The sequence below is a fragment of the Grus americana genome, chromosome 10 (assembly GCF_028858705.1).
Source record: "Grus americana isolate bGruAme1 chromosome 10, bGruAme1.mat, whole genome shotgun sequence".
NCBI classification, from domain to species: Eukaryota; Metazoa; Chordata; class Aves; order Gruiformes; family Gruidae; genus Grus; species Grus americana.
The window spans coordinates 17548021-17564891 of record NC_072861.1 but is presented as its reverse complement, the minus strand read 5'-3'; the positions used below and the strand labels follow the sequence as shown (position 1 = coordinate 17564891).

The following is a 16871-nucleotide window of genomic DNA, read 5'->3' as shown; positions in this document are numbered from 1 at the left end:
GAATTACCTGTCGTAATAATCTCGGTGGCCTCTGTGGTCTCGGTCACTGTTGTACTGTTCATATGGCCTCTTGCGGGAGAGGTTATTTGGTCTGTAGTTCCCAGAGCTCCGGTGGGGGTCTCCACGAGATCGCCGATCCCCGTAGTGGTGGTCCTTGTACCAGTGCTGCTCATACTGGTGGTGCCGCTCCCCACCCCACATCTGGTTGCTGTTGCCACCGTAGTTGAACTTTCGATCCCTCTGCCATTCTCCTCGGTCTGCAATGAGGAAAGCACCAGTAAGTGTCGTTCATGCTTTAGTTTAAGCCCGTTACTTTGCTGCGTTCTCAAAGAAATGATAACTATTGCTGTGCTCCTTTAACTTTCTCCTCTCTAAACTATGTGGGCCCAATTTTATTCTTTGAATTTATCATTATTCTAGCAAATCTTACTCTGTCCTGTTCTTATACTCTTTTCATCACTATATCATCATGTTTTCTACTCCAGCAGTAAGTACAGTGGTAATATATGGTCATCTCACCACCTTTACACCTGACCAGCCACAATTCCCAGAAGGGTTTGTGTCCAAGAGCAAACAGCCGTTAGGTTAGAAGGGATGGTTTCTCCTGGCTTGCCAGCGCTCACCTGTGTTGCTGAAATGTCTCTTGTTTGGATGGCCATAGTTGTCACGTGGGTGCCCATGCATCTGCTGCTGGGCGTGAGAAGGGGGCAGGTGGATCTTCTGGGAATGAGGGTTGTGAGGCACGTGAGACTGGGACATCACAGAATCGCGGCTGGAGCCTGAAGGCTCTGGGCGGAACGGCTTCTTCATGCTGGACGTGTCCTCCTTCTTCTTCTGCTCCTGCAAGGTGGAAGAGAGAGTTACAGCTCATCTGCTCTTCCACCAAAAGATTCAGACTATGTGAGCAATGGCCTTGTTTGTCAGGCTCTGGATTTTTCTGCAGACTCCCCACACTGTAGGACACCCACCTCTTTGAGGACTTGGTGAACCAGCTGTGTCCAAGCATTGTGTGAATGGCAATGGTACAAATGTGGTGGACAACAGGCACAGTTTTGCCCCAAGCAGCTCTGCTTCTACATCCTATCTCTACAGAGCAGCACCTCCAGGTTTTTCTCTCTAAAGGTTAATGCAACACGACGTGCCACACAAAGCAATGCTTTTTCTTGGTCAGAACAGCCAGGACAAAGTGACCGGTATTGTTAGGTGAAGGGAGAAATGCCACGTGAAAGAGGAGGCAAAGGCAACCAGGCTGTTTAGATGTTAAGAAAACCACAGACTGCCAACAATAAAGAAAGCCCACAATAAGAGGCAGAAAGTATTGACAAATCAAGTGCAATAACTTTTAAAAGACAGCAACCAGAGGGAAGGCACTTCAGATCTCACCTCCTCTTCCTGCGATCTTTTCTTATGAGCCATCTTGTAGAGTTTGTGCAGTTTTCTGGCATCAAATTCTGTGAATTTTGACACGAATATCCATAGGTTCCTAGAAGGACATGAACATTTTCTGTTAATTGCTACATCAGCAGTTTAACTGCCAACTGTTTTCAAACCAACATCAAATCAGTTCTATCCTCTCTGGAAAACAGTCTCAAGCCAGCTCAGGACAGGATAATCAGGAGAGCTGGAACCAGGTTCTTCAAAGTAAAATAAAGAGGTTTGCACTGGTTTATCTAAACTGGCTTTGAAATCAACTTAAACGAAACCAGCAGAACTTGCAGACAAAACCCTCACCTGAGACAGGTCATGGACCGAGTGGGCTAGAGAACGCAAGATTTCACAGGTTAAATAAGAGGCAAATGGCACATTCATCCACATAAAATCCAGCAGCCTCTGACTACCATTTTTAACTATCATAGACCAGCCAAAGAAAACAAAATGATCCCTCACCTTCTCCATAGCTTGATATGATCCTGGTCAGTGTAGGCTTTAAGGCACTCAGAGATGCGGTCCCCGATTTTTAGGAGGCAGTTGCGTGTGTGCTCCAGCTGTTCTTGAACTGTCAATCCCTTATCAGGCTTATCAAGTTGCTTCAGTGCTTTTTTGACTGGCCTCATCCTTTCCTTGCACTTGAAAAAGCAATAGAGAGCAGAAAGTGATTCACTTGGCATGGGGCTCTACACTGTTCCCTTGATAATCAGACAGTGCTGGAAGCTCATTAGCTCGAGATATTAGCTTTATCTGACCATTAGGCAAGGAGAAATCAGCTATGAAAACAGCAATTTGTTAGACATGCTGCAGAAAATAATCAGGAAAAGATGACAGTCTCTCCACCTCCACTGCCCCCGCTTTTAGAGGGGAACAATTTGCTTTGCAAACCGTAACTGCACGCGGTCTGCTCTTGCACTGATCCCACGGCAGGCAGGGAAGCGTAACCGAGCACTGACATGCTGAACCAGCAGCCCCAGCTGAATGAGTGCTCACTCAATAGCTTCCCTGTCCATCCCCATCTGTGGTCGCTTTAATCTACAGCTTTTACCAAAACTGGAAGATATGAGATGAAAGCACCATCTTTTTCGGCTGTGCACATCAACATGCACACAGACAGTAAATCAGACAGGTTTCTACTGCCTGACCAGACCTTTCATGCATCACAGAGGAAAAGTTAAAGAAAAAACCAGACAAAAATAACACAGGACCTGCAGTCAATACACAGATTTGCATTTAGAGAACTGTTTTTAAAAAGTGATATTTCAGCATTTCCCTGTGCAAGTCAGGCCAAGGAGAGTTTGCCATGACAACTTTTACTAAAAGGCTATTTTTACAACGAGCCTTGCAGCATGATGGCTGCAAGAGCATTTACACAACTACAGAAGTGCTAACAGCTCAGACAACTCCATACCTCCTACAGCTATACAAGGTCACCCTCAAAACTCTCCTATATTTCCCTGCCTGGAAGAGCCCCAATGGCTTCTTGGTTTCTATAGGAGACAGACTGCTGCACAAGGCTGCAGGGTCTTCTGTAGCCCAGCGCTGTCCAACGAGGGGTGGGAACTTATCAGCTGAAGAAGAGAGTCCTTCTGCATGCTCTGTTGACATGCTGCCCTCTTCTGCCCTGGCATCCCTGGCAGAGGGAGGGGATGAACATGTGCCCTCATGCAAAGCTGAATTTTGAAGAGAGTTATCTGAACCCTTTCACAGTGCAATTGCTCGGTGAGAATCAGGAGCTGAAAGAGCTTTGGAGTTTCTTCCAGTTGAAGTGCCGTTTACAGCTGCCAGCTGATAGGCACAGAGGAGGCTGGTGGACAACTCTCATACAGGGTTGCTCTGCCGTGCTCTCGAATCAGCCAGAGAAAATCACTGCGGGGCACTACAAGGGGGCTCACACCCTGACACGTAACACCCGTCCTTGGATAACACGGAAGCAGACCCTGGCTTCTTTGCTGGGCTTTCTGTCACTGTCCCCCCATCTCCCAAAGAAAATACTCACTATGCTGAATGTTTCTTGGTCCAGATCATCATCCTCGTCTTCTCCAATGGGGATTGGTTCACTCCCTGCAGTAATGTGGACGGGACCTTGTGATCTCTTCCCTTTACTTCCAGATTTGGCTTCACCACCTTTAGGCTTTACAAGGACAAATTACACACATCACATGATGAGCCAGACTGCAGGATCCCAAGTGATCCAACTAACCACCTCCGCACTATTGTTACTGGCAGTTGTTAAACCCCGGGCAATGCTCCTACAGCTTTCCTCCCAAGATCCTCTCAAACTGTTTAGCTGCAATGCCTCTATTTAGCTTTACATCATCCCTCAGGGAGTCGAGAGAAATCAGAGCCAACGTTTTGGACATGAATATGATATTCATACTCATGGAGAGAAAATCAATGTTGAAGACTTAGAAGAGAGGTTAAGCTAAAGAATATATATATCCCTTGCAAAGGATAGAGCTCCCAGTAGTCTCTGCAACTTCATGTCATGTCACTTGTCCTCAGACCCTCTGGAAAGCAACCTCAAATTATGGCCTGTTAGTGTAAATTTTGACTTACATGACTTATCTGCAGTCAAAGCCCTTCAGAGTCAAAAAGTCATACCAAAAATTACTGGAAAGTAAACTTTCCCCTACATATGCAACAAAACTTCTTGGTTTGCACTTATGACTTCAGTGTCCAAACACACCAGGCATGTGGTACATACCCATTCCTTGGACAGGTACTTCAGGTCATTATAGAAGCTTTTACCCCCCTTCCAATTTGAACTCAGCCTCAGGGCAGCTGTACCCAAAATTCCAGGGACATTTTAGTCCACAACATACCATTGATGTGGAAACATTCATTCTGGTGAGTCCTGAACAGCCACAAGGACAACTCAGTCTTGATGGTGTGGATAGTTGGGTTATTTGGGGTGAATTTAGAGGGGAATACAGACAAGGAACTGCCAACCCTATGATAAATCACAGCTGAACAGAACTTTGATCTGAGTGCTCCAGGCTCTTCCCTTTTTCTTTCTTAACATCAGCTATTTGGCCATATCGCTGTCACAGTGACAGCTGTACTTTAAAGGCAGTCTGACAAAATCTCTTCCTTTTTGCTCACATTCCATCAAGCTTGAGGATACATTGCCTTTTCTGCTTTTTGTTGCAATTCTTCACAAAAAGAATACAGGAGGGCTGGAAAAGAGATGCCACCTCACCCCACAGTGCCTCCTTCATGTCTCTTCACACAGGACCTTTAATGAATCCTAAGTCTCATAGCTTGCCCTTCTGCTCAGAAACTTTCCTATCTCTTAAAGTGCTCCTGAGAGTACCGCATACCTTCTCTTTCTTGTCTTTTGTCTTCTTTTTCTCTTTGTCACTTTCCTTTTCTTTCTTAGTGGTTGTCTGTTTTTCCTTGTTCTCTTTGTTCTCTTTCTTCTTCTGTTTCTTTTTCACGGGGCTCTTTTCCAAGCCATCCTCCTAGAAAATCAGCCACAGCACAGTCAAAATTGGAGTCCCTCCCCTCACGTACACTTTCGTCCATAAAACTTACATCTGTGAAATGCAGGCAATTTTTGAAGTCCATCCAAATTTACCCTCACACCTCTTTAACCACACAGCAAGCCCTGCTTAACCAGCTGCAATGCACTCAACCTTTGACAAAAAGAGTATAAAAAAATTAGACGAGCCCCAATCTGTAACTAGCTGGCAAACTGTAGATAAGCACCGCTCTCCTGTGCCAGCTGCGCTCGAGAACGCTCAGGTCCTAAGGTAGATACTGATCAGCACGTGAACAAAAAGCCTTAGACTACAAGCCAAGCCACTCAAAGACAGAAGGTTTTCTAAGCCAACAGCATGACCTTGGTAAACTCCAGCTTCACCACTGGCTGACGTACTGAAAAGGAGAGGCAAACAATTCTTTTTTCTCTCCTTTATAAGGGCAACAGACTTTGTCCTGAGACAAGTCAATATGTGGATGTATGTGGCCATTCTAGGATCCCCCAAAACACTTAAAGCACTAACCTAAAAGAGTGGTGGGAAAGGTCTGTCTTTCACCCTGACAGATGTATATATGTTTTTGTGAGTTTGCCAATCTTGCAATCTGGAGCCCTCCCTGACTCCACAGGGCATTTGCTAGGGGTGCTTCTCAAGGTGAGTTTCTGCAGTAACAACACAGCTCAAGGAAACCTGGAAAAAACGTTATCCACCAAGTTGACTCACCTTGACTTCACCTTCTTCTGACTGGTTGTCTGAGTGCCGGGGAGAGGACAGTTCATTCCCATGCTCATCTTTGACTTTGGGAGCCTTATTCTCTTTCTTTACTCGTGGTTTCCTCTTCTTTAGCTTGCCCTGGTGAAAACGCAGAACAAGTCAGGGCAAGCAAATAGCTACAGTTGCTTCCTGGGGACATACCCCATCTCCTGAACATCCTGCAAACAGCTGCAGGTCCTGCAGGGTGGCAGGAAGCCTGATGAGCCTGAGTCCTTCAGTAAATGTAATAATTACCTGCCCCTTGACTAATTATCATTTCAGTATCACAATGCAATCATACAACAGACAAGTCCATATTCTTTCATGTAGATGATGTTCAGTGACCTGGGAACACAGGCTGTCTCCTGCCATCAGCCAACCACTCATCCTGAAACCCCCAGAATCAAGCAGCCACATCTCACCTCTTCCCCATCTTTCATGTTTTCTTTCTTGTCCAGATCTTTCTTCAGCAGTTTCAGTAGATAATCAACTCGGGTCTGGAGCTGTTTTCCCTGAGGTTTCTTATCTGTCTCAACAGGTAGGATCTTGGATAAAGAAGAAAAAAGAAATACACCCATGTGAACTTATCAAACCTTGACAAAAGACATACATGCTAGCAGCAGTCCTTCCAGGCCCAGCAAAGGGTTGGAGATGCTGCAGCTTCTGGGGGAACAAGAAGGTTCAAGCATTTCTTCCAGCTCCCACACAGACTTTCCCTGTCTACGCAAAAGCAAAGCTCCTAGCAAGCATCCTTCCCCTTGGCCTTATGCAGAAGTGAAAGGACCCCAAGGCAGCTCTCTAGATTCTCTATGATCTTTCTTGTAAGTGTGCAAAAAGAAAGAAGAAAACTTTGCAAACTGTATTTGGGACCTTGAGTTGCAAAGCTGAGTCCTCGCCACATCAGATTTGTTTGTGACAGCCTTGTCACAGCAGGCTGGTCCCTCTGGTAACCCGAGACATTGCTACAGCAATGACACAGACACAGAATTTTTAGCAGAAAACAAAGCTGCAAGGTGCCACTTTGTGGAGGAAGTATCTCAGCTTGGCAACTAGGTTACCTTCATACTTCATTGGAAATTGGTTGGCACGTCTCAGGCAATTGTTTCCATTGTAAATGCCTTTCTGAACTTCATGTAGGAGGGCTCTCAGCCAGTCTGATCTTTGCTAAAAAACACTAGCGGGGATGTCATGGGAATGCAGCATATTGGCAGCAAAGCTGGTGTAGAGAGTCTCGATGTTCCTCAGCCCTGTGTTGCAGTTTGCTCTCCTTCCATTGTGCTGACACAAAGGATGGCAGCTTATTTTTAACCTGGATCATTTCAATGTGGCCCTTCTAAACCGTTCTTGTGAGAACGACTGAGGAACAGAGGAACAAGATGGAGGCTCTCCAGCTGGCTTTGCTGCCATCGCCAGTCATGTAACTATACTCTTAGAGCTAACACAGACCAGTATTGACATAAGCAGTGTCAAATCTGTGAAAAATTATTTCCACACAGAAATTCAGACTCAGCTTCTTGTGAGATGCTCAAGGAAATATCAAGTCACGATTATGCAATGCACCCTCTGTACTGTGCATGTAATCACACATGTCAGCATTACCGTTTTCTTCCTGCATCATTTCAGTGTGGCTCATATGGTACTGTTCAGAGAAAATTTACTGCCAATCAAACAACACAACTCTGTTTTCCATCAAGCATGCAACATTCCATGGAGGTCACTGTTTTCCTCATTATTATTTATTATTATTTTTGGAGTGGTTACAAACACAACCATCTGTTTCTGGAGTAAATCAAACATGTTCTCTATGAACAATGCAATGGACCCAACGCAAGCAACAAGCAAAATGACCTACCTTATCAGATAACTTCAATTCCGGATCGGTTTTAATTAGCTCCCAGTTTCCATAACCATGCTCGTAAATTCCCACTAACAAGCGAGAATCCTCCTCCACTCCCCAGTCTACATCAAAATGGGCAGCTTTGACACGGCATGTCAGGCGGTACCTGAAGGCATTTCAAACATGAGCTACTTTTAATGCTGCAGAGGATAAAGCAAATCCACATATCTAGGCTACTCTCTTTCCACTACAAAATCCAAATTCCCTGAGCCTCTTCCTGCATTGCCTACTTAGCCAAACTCACTTCTTCCTTTCCTCTGGGTCCGTGGGAATGGATTTATGCAGCATTTCAAACTCCTCTTCATGCTGGATGATGGATTTCACGTTGACTTGGACACCAGAAATCTTGATAGTAGGACCTCTTCTTTTTCCAGGTCCTTTCCCTGCTCAACAATAAAACACAGCAACTCAGAGAATTCTTACAGTAAGAATTGCCTCTGTAAAAATGTCTAGACACACAGAGATCAAGACCTTGCCCACAACATCTTATTTAAACATAAGGCTGTCCGCTAAGGCAGGCCCAAAATATAAGTTTTCTTTCACTAACTTGCTCAGATCTGCAATCCAAACACCTCCCAGTATTATTTTCTTAAAAATACATCTAAGTACACTGGAGCTATTGCTTCATTAGTTTTGTTCAGCTGTAACAGGCAGACACCCAGCGGGAAATCCAGCCCAGCCCCTGCGTCTCCAAACCAACAGCAGAGAACAGCCATGCAGAGAGTGGTCGATGATGCCAGCTCTGGGAAGTGCTAGCTGTGGATCCAGCTCTACCACGGAATACACAGCACCAGCTTGATTTCCAATCCCAGGAGCAGTTAAAATATGATCTGCTTTGCCTTGTGGCCCAACTTTAAATAAGCTGATGACTTCAGCCTCTCCCCAGGAAAACTCATGTTCAGCAGAAGCCAACAGACCCAAATGGCACTTTCCAGTCTGAGCAAAAGACTCAGGGGTTTCTATCTGTTGGGGAGAGCTGCCTGGCAGAGATGAGATGGTCTAAGTGTGTGCTTGTTCTTTGCTTTTAAGTGTCAATATGGCATGCCTCCCCATCCAGCAAGGGAATGGTTTTCTCACTGTCTCCATGGAACGCTCCCAAAAACGTTATAACAGCAGCGTACAACCCTCTTGCTCACCTTCACCTGGATTTTCTTTCAGCTGTTCCTCGTATTCTTGCATTGCTGACACACAGCTATTGTGGATGAGTTCCCCTAACCGTTTCAGATCAGCCACAGACTTATCCACCAGCTCAGCATCCCGGGCAATACACTCCAGCCTGGGGAAGGGGAAAAAAAGAATTGCAAGTTTTGTATTTGATACAGCATATCTCCTCCCAGTCACTTCCTGAGCTTTTAGTAGTCAATGCTGAATATGTATGAATGTAGGAAACCTGCACGAGTCGCGTTTGTGCAGGAAACAACACAGTTTTAGTCTTTTTTTAGGTCTAACAGCTGCAGTACAGTGCAGGGGTAGCGTAACTGATCCAATCCTTTGGATTTTTTAGTATTAAAGCAAAGGTGAGAACTGTCTATCTTGGGCACAACAAGCACCCTCTGTGACTGTCCAGTGTTCCTTCACGCTTTCCCAGTGCCATATTAACTCCATTTGATGGTCAAAAGCTGCCATCTGCTGTCAGTAACATCAAGACCCACACGCAAGCCTTGTGTTTCACAACAGAAGAGTACAACCAGCTGAAACAACACAGCCACTTCTCATACAACATACACAGGGATCCCTGCGTCAGCTCTGAGACCTCTGCAAGGGCTACAGCTTTCCACATGCCCATCTCCCTCCCTCCCTCGTGCTGGGTCACAGTGTTCGTGCAGGGCTCTGCAGACCCACGCTCGAGGACGGTGTGTGCCTCTCCGCGCTTCCCTTCAAGAGGGATATGGCAGCGAGAGAAAGATGCTCCAAATTCAGTCTTGAAACTAACATGCATCGAGAAGCTTGGCGTGCGTTTTGGGTAGCATTTGCTGTTCAGACAGCTCCTCTCTCCTTTCCAGGCAGAGTGGAAATGCCCCACGGGCCAGACTCTGCCAGCAGGATGATGCTGTGTACAGCCTGGCGCCGCTACTGCTTTAGCTGGTTTTTGGCCAGCATTCATCAGTGCCCATCAACTGAGACATGAGGGACTGTATGGCAGTGCTTGGGTTACTGATCACACGACAGCGAAGCTTTGTGCTGTCGGTGGAGGTTGTATCAAATACCCACAGCAATGTGTGTATGGCTGTGCTTAGAAGTACAACGTCCCCCCCGTGATGATCCTTTGCAGCAGCGCCAGGTTGGGACTTACCGTTCAAGAGGCAGTCCAAACTTCTTGTAAGCCTTGATAAACCTAAGCAAAAAAACCCAAAAAACAGAAACTAAACCAACTGCCATAAAATGCTGGTTCAGTATCACAAATACACTTAAATATATTAATTACAGCCTGCCACATTAGCAACCTTGCATTCCGCACTGATTAGCTAAGCGTCACACAGAACTGGGAAGCCTAATCCATTAGCTCCACAAAGAGTTTTGTGACCTTGGCTGGAGAAGAACACAACATTATTATGAATGCTGAACGTTTGACAGATGAGGGGAAAAAAAAAAAAAAGAAGAGAGTCACAAATGTAGTGTAAAAAAAAATTAAAAGAAAGCATTGGCTTACACCATGTTTGTAATTAACAACTTCATTTTTCCAAGGTGAAGAGAGGCATTAAATCAATGTCAGTAGTAATTTTAACGCTCAGGCTATAAGTGTAACAACCCATCACAGAAGAGCCAAATGTGGTGCAATCCATCACAGACGTTTGCAGACAAAGATCACTATTTATTTTTATGTCTTATTTTTATTGTGAAAATCACTGCCATGGCTAACACACAACTTCAGGGCAAGAGTCTGACACCGTTGCTGCAATTAAACAGTGCCTTGTGCTGGGAGTACACCCAATGGCTTCAACTACAGATTATTTTTAAAATGAGTTAATTTTTTCCCTTCTTTTTTTCATCTTGTGCTCTTTCAGCCTCTTTCTGCTACACCACAATATCCTAAATGGCTGCCACATTTCACATCACACCACCTCCTTCCTTCTCTATGGTTTCAGGCTTGATATGGGACAGCTACCACAGTCCAAAAAGCCTGACCCTCTCCTGTTTAAAAACACATCAACTCAGAGATGGAGTCAAGGAAAACTCACAACTCCTCTCTTCCATCTTTGGTTGAACAGCTGGGCAGAGCCATAAGACAAAGACCTTTGGGAAAGGCTCAAGAGTTGGAAGATAGGAGAAGAAAATAATGCTCTGGAATTCAGCCCCCAGCTGACTTCAGGGACTGACAGTACAGAAGAGGATACACAACCACTGGGATCAGCGGGACCACTGCTTCTCATGGGGTCACATTGCCAGAGCTTGCCTTTCACTTAAAGCTTAAATCACCAGGACTACTGCCAGCAAAGTGTCAGGAAGGCCAGAGTCCTTGGCTTCTCCAGCTCTGCATCTCATGGCACCTAAGACCTCACGTGTAATACGGAATTAGCTCGAGCCACTTGGCCCAGGAAGGGCAGTCACAAAAAGGATTAATTTTAAGAAGGTACCAGCTTCGCTGTAACCTGACAATTCAGTCCATTTTGCACAGATCTGAACATTAAGGTCATCAGCTGGGAGCAAAGTGAATTATACAAAGGTGAGGAAGCTGGCTCAGTGAACCAGCTCCACCTAAACCACTGACGTGCTTACAGGTGAACACCTCCTGCATTCATATGGGGTTTTCTCCACCTGCATGGGATTTCTACATTTGCTTTCCAAACTGTCTCTTGTGCTCAGTACTGACCTCCTGATTTCAGCATCAGTAAATCCTTCCACAGTATCTTTTCTGACACTCCGAGGACGTCCCCTGCGCTTTGGTCTCTTCTCGTCATCGGTATCGTCAGTCTCGCTTTCTGATCCAGACGATCTCTGAAGCCTTCTCTTAGTTTCTGCATCTGATTCACTGTCGTTTGTCTGAGCCTGTACGTAGCGGAAAAACAGCAGTACAGTTAACAACTGCTAATCTGCCAACCTTTTCTGTCCCTCCCATGCCCTGGCACTATTTCACATTCAGACTGTAAAACACCTCAGCATCTCTTCCTGAAGATGCAGGAGCCCATGTAAACTGTAACCAGACAGGCTGTGCACCCTTGCAGTTTCCAGCTAGGAAACTCTGGTGGTCATCCTCCCTTTACAGCCTTCTAGCCAGCAGTTTCACAATTGCATTTTGATTTACTAAGGTATAAGATACATTAAAACACTTTGATTACCACGGTTTTGTGTCACAGTCCCTTATGCTGTTTGGAAAACCAGGACTCCTCAGAAATCAGTTTGGAATCATCCGATATAAATTATCCTTCTCTCTAGTTTTCACTGTGATTTTCCCCAGCTTATCCCAGAGAACAGTTCATAACCCCTTAAAGTTCCATATCCCAGAAGTTTCCCTGCACAGTCTGCTTTCTGTTGGATTGGGGTAGATCCCATTACCTAAAAAAGAATTTGGGAAGACACCATCTCTTTTGTCTCCAAGAGCCACATTTAGGCAAGAGTAGCCCAGGGAGTTAGAGAACCCAAGGAAAAGAAACAGCCAGAAAATGGCATAAACTGCAGTAAAATCTGCATTATAGAGTTGGATATTTTGCCCTGTGCTCACTGCAGGTTCTCTTTGCCTGCTAAGATGAGTTGTACCAAATCCAACACGGGCCCTCACACTGCATGACTAACCATGGGCCCAATGCATGATGCCAACATGTGCTTTACCTCTGCGCTTTACTTCTAACCAACTTCAGAGGAGAGAAAGCAGCACTCAGATGGCAAGAAGGCTTCCCTTGAGTGTTGCCTTCGCCAGCTCTTCGAGATGGGCTGTACCTTTTTAGTCGAGCTCCGGATTCGAGGCAGCATGTAGATTTCCTCCAATTCTTTCTGCCTTTCTTCCTCCTCCACTTTTTTCCTCTGTTCTTCTGGAATGATATCGTCCCAGTCCTTCTGGGACCGCTCGTCCAGCTCTGTCTCCTCCTCCTCCATGGTTGCAAAGTTGGCCACCTTTTATAAGCAAAAGAACATTTTTAGAAATTCCCTTCCCTGGCAGGAATACCCCAGAGCTGTCTGCTAAGCCTCAGCTCCTTCCCCTTAGGAATTTTGCCAACATTTCCATAACTACTTCATAATCGATCCCTATGTCACTAAATTCCTGGTTCCTTGCCACATCTTTGGGCTAAGAGCTTTTGAGGAAGTACGTGCAGTGTAAGTAGTACTGCTGAGCCTCTGTAAGTTACTGGGTTTGTTCCCAAATTCAGTAAATTCTGCATTTTATTCACAGCCTTCAAAACCGCTTACTTGAAATGAAATTAATACCTATACATCTCCCCAGTTACCAAACCCCTCAGCAAACTGCTTTGTACAGGTCATCTCTCACCGGGCCGGATTCGTCCTGTCTGTTACTGACCTTACTGCCATGGCAAGATGTGAGGAACCACATTCCCACACCCCAGTACAGAGACTGGGGGTCCATACCTTGAACTGGGAGAGGAGCTCGTCGGTGGCACTGGTGGACACTTCATTCTCTCGTGTTTCAGCCAGACGCAAAATCTCATCAATGTCCATCTCCTACCAGTCAGAAACAAAGATTGATAAAGCGAGGGGTGCTGAGCACAGCAGGAAAATAAAAGGAAAAAAAGGGAAAAAAGAGGAGAACAGACTCGTGGGGTGCAATAGCTAAACACACACTGCGCTGATATGAGCTAAATAAAGTGCAAGTATCTGCAGGGTGTCATCACCAAGGGCAGGGATGTACCATCTCAAGTGGTACAAAAGAGTATAACTAAGGGAGATAGAAGAAAAGGAATATCAAGGCTGAGCAGCTGGGAAAATTTCCAGACAGTGAGATGTATTAACTGTGGACTGTTTCCCTTGGGGGAAGCTCTGCTGGTCAGGCCATGAAAAGAATTGGTCAAAGCACTCAATACTAAACTGTCAAGCAATGCTATGCTGAGGCAGGAGAGAGCCACCCATTTGACTTCACTGTGCTGACTCCCACCTCTCTATGAGAACACCCAAAAAAGGATGCTGAAGGAGTGCTGGGAGGAGGCAGGAAGACGACCTTTCAGCAGGATGTGCTATAACTAGCTAACGAATCCTCAGAGCCAAGGGATTCCATTTAACGCCCGACAACAAGGCTCTTCTCAACCCCAGAGCTCTCTTTCTTCAGCTTCTCCAGACTCACATGTGCCCTGTTCACCAACCTGCTCTCACACACAGGGCAAGTACAAAGAGGGAGCAAAGACATGCAATCCTCCATGCAGACCTGCAGAGGACTACAAACAGCTATGTGATTTCAATTTCAAACTACCTGAGGCTCTGACTCTTCCCCTTCAAGCTCCTTGAAGAGATCTTCAGCTCCAAACTTCAGAATAGCTGTCAGCTCCTCTTTGTTGAAAGGATTGGAGCTGCAAGAACAAACAAGAAGGAAAATGTGTTTTGAGGTGTTAAGTCAGCACTGCTACAGCACAAAACCACACCAAAGTTTTTCCTAATTAAAGCAAGAAATAAGTTTTTATTAAAAGCTTTTTTATTCATCTCTTTCCTGCTCTAGCACAGACAACTACTGTAAAGGGGACAACCTCTATCTACTCGGGGGAAACGGGGAGAGTCTGAGGTCACTGCCAACCTGCAGCTCTCCTACCACCAGGTTCCCTCAGACCAGGATGATCTCTGGGAGGAAGACAGAAGGGAAAACAGGTAATGCATTAAAACTATTTTTTTATTTCTGATCAACTTTACCATATGTGTCCAAATTAAGGGCTGCATAAGCCAAACCTGTGGAAGCTGCCATTATTTATCAGCCTTCTGCCCCGTACCGTATCAAATAAACATTGGGTAATACGATCAGGTGAAGCTGGTTATGCCACAAGCTGTACCAGACATCTCTGCCTCTTGACACAATCGCTTACTTGGATCGCCCAGAGTTGTTGTCCAGAACAGTCCGTCCAGTGGTGTCCATACGCTGGATCACTAAATGATCCAGCACCATTTTCTTCTTGGCCCTCTCAATGATCTCCTCCTCTACCGTACCCTTGGTGACCAGGCGGTAAATATTCACCTGAAGGGCAAGAAAAGAACAGAGCTATTTCCTGGACCCGAACATGCTCTGCTGACACGGTAACACATCCCTCAGTTGTTTCACAGGAGACTGGTCTGCTGAGATTGTCTCTTCATGTACAGATGTGGGTTTTTTAGAAGAAAACCAAGCACATTCTTTTTATATCTCAGAGGAACCAGTCAAAATCAGGCTGGTTAACACAGATCTTGCAGTGTGCCTAAGCACAGAGTAAAAATCTTCTGAAACAATCACTCTGAATCCAAACTAGCATCAAACTTTTTACATATCTAATAAAACCCTAGTAAAGGTGGATGTTCTACTTTCTAAGTTTTTCAGGGCAAGAAAGAACAGAGTTCACAAGGCTGAGAACTGTGATGCCACTGGTTGGGTTCTTGGTTTTGAACCATGCCAGAACCCAAAGCCAAGAGAAAGACCTGGCAGCTGGCAAATTTGGGCTGAGTTTTTGTTTCCTGACTTCTGAAATGAGCTTCCCTTAGGTTGGCAGTACTTCCTGGCATCAAGACTAGGGGCAAAAAGCCCATGTTTTCAGAAGCTCTGGTGAGGTGGGAGCCCATTTAGATGCACACACTGAAGCTACAGAGAAAATGACTCAGGTAACTCTTCCGACCTGCTTCTTTTGTCCAATTCGGTGAGCCCGAGCCTGAGCCTGAAGATCATTCTGGGGGTTCCAGTCCGAGTCAAAGATAACAACAGTATCAGCAGAGGCCAAATTAATTCCCAGCCCTCCAGCTCGTGTTGACAACAAGAAACAGAAGTCCTGAGGGGAGGGGAAAAAAAACCAAACAAAAAGGCATGCATGAGTTAGCCAGCCTATGACTGTGGACATAAAATAGCAATGGTGACTTCAAAGCTATGCAAGGATGCAGAGGGAGGGCTCTGTTGCACTCATGCTTCTTAAGAAAGCAGAAAAAGTATTTCCTTCCCGCACACCCTGGTCACACAGGCTAAGCACCACTGGCCTTTAAGCCGACACACAAGGTGAGGCAGGGCTGGCAGGTGTGCTGTTCCAAGAATGGCCTGGCACGCAGCGTTATGGGAGAGCAAAGCAAACAGATCAAGGCAAGGGCACCTTGGAGTTGGTTTTGAAGGTCAGACCATGCTGCCCACCAGACTCTGACAAAGGCAGCAGGCAAACACGTGCTTTTTGTTGCCTGAAGCCTGCTGGGGGTGAGATCAGCAACTAACCGACTGTTTGAGTCACTGCCCAAGGGCACAGCGTGCCAGGATAGAGCCAGGATGCCTGAGCCCCCCGTGGGTGCCCCCAGGAGAGGGGAAAGGGCAGCTGCTGTGGGCATTCCTGCTCCTTTCCCACCCGCGCTGCTCTCTCCTCCTCACTTGTCACCCTTCCCACAAACACAAAGCACCCAGCTCCTGTGTCAGCCAAGAATCCCCCTCCAGTCCAGGCTTCTGGAGTGAGGGAAGGTATTTCTCACGGCTGGGCTGACTGTGGCACAAAACAAGTGCCTTGCACCAGTCGCTGTGAGTCAGCAAGCCCGGACAAGAGGCTTGAGATGCCCTCTCCTATTACACTGGAGACTTTCGCCTCTTACACCAGACTCCACCGCCTGCCAACGCTTAAAATCCCCCTTTGCCTCTGCCATTTCATATCCAAACCCAGCTTCAGACTGCAGGAATCATTTAGCAACCGTCTCATTCCCCAGACCATGGGGGGAGAATTGCTAAATTCTGGCTCTTCGCAGCCTCTTCAGGACTTTGTGGAGATGTGACGTGCAGCCCTGTTCTTTGGATGTGGGAGATTTAAAATAAGCAATATGGCCAGTTGCAAAACCTGCTATATCTGTGCCTTTAAAAGTATCTGGGGTCCCATAAAAAGAAATTAACTGAACTAATCCCCTCTTGGCAGTCACAACCTGTGGCTCGGCCGTGAACGCCCACTGCTCCGGCAGCCCACCCGGACCCTCCTGAGGCAGGACAGCCCCAGCTGCCGTACCTCAGAGCCGTCAGCGTTGAAGTGGTCCAGCGCCTGCTTTCGGATCTCCCCTTTGATCGAGCCGTCCAAGCGCTGGAAAAATCAACAATAATGATAAAATAAAGAAGGTAAAGGAGTCCTGAGGATCTGCTGCACCCAAGTTCTGGGAGCACCTACAGCCCCCTTTCCCTGCCTGCAGTATTTAATCATCAAAAATAACCGCCAATTAAAAATAACCGCGCTGCCTTAGCCCGC

The 16871-nt window shown here is 46.1% G+C and overlaps 1 protein-coding gene across 11 annotated transcripts in view; it reads right to left on the bottom strand.

Annotated features, from left to right (window-relative positions):
* CHD2 (chromodomain helicase DNA binding protein 2) overlaps window positions 1-16871 on the bottom strand; it is an 87562-nt gene that overhangs the window by 3691 nt on the left and 67000 nt on the right. For all 11 annotated transcript variants that reach the window (XM_054837184.1, XM_054837185.1, XM_054837186.1 and 8 more), the window contains 19 exons: window positions 16638-16709; window positions 15294-15443; window positions 14517-14665; window positions 13916-14012; window positions 13081-13173; window positions 12436-12609; window positions 11372-11547; window positions 9854-9895; window positions 8697-8836; window positions 7805-7943; window positions 7516-7666; window positions 6086-6208; window positions 5634-5762; window positions 4752-4892; window positions 3428-3562; window positions 1888-2066; window positions 1384-1483; window positions 624-840; window positions 8-257 (listed from right to left, as the gene is read on the bottom strand). In XM_054837184.1, the coding sequence (XP_054693159.1) occupies window positions 8-257; window positions 624-840; window positions 1384-1483; window positions 1888-2066; window positions 3428-3562; window positions 4752-4892; window positions 5634-5762; window positions 6086-6208; window positions 7516-7666; window positions 7805-7943; window positions 8697-8836; window positions 9854-9895; window positions 11372-11547; window positions 12436-12609; window positions 13081-13173; window positions 13916-14012; window positions 14517-14665; window positions 15294-15443; window positions 16638-16709 (2657 nt within the window). The remainder of the gene's footprint in view (window positions 1-7; window positions 258-623; window positions 841-1383; window positions 1484-1887; window positions 2067-3427; window positions 3563-4751; window positions 4893-5633; window positions 5763-6085; window positions 6209-7515; window positions 7667-7804; window positions 7944-8696; window positions 8837-9853; window positions 9896-11371; window positions 11548-12435; window positions 12610-13080; window positions 13174-13915; window positions 14013-14516; window positions 14666-15293; window positions 15444-16637; window positions 16710-16871) is intronic.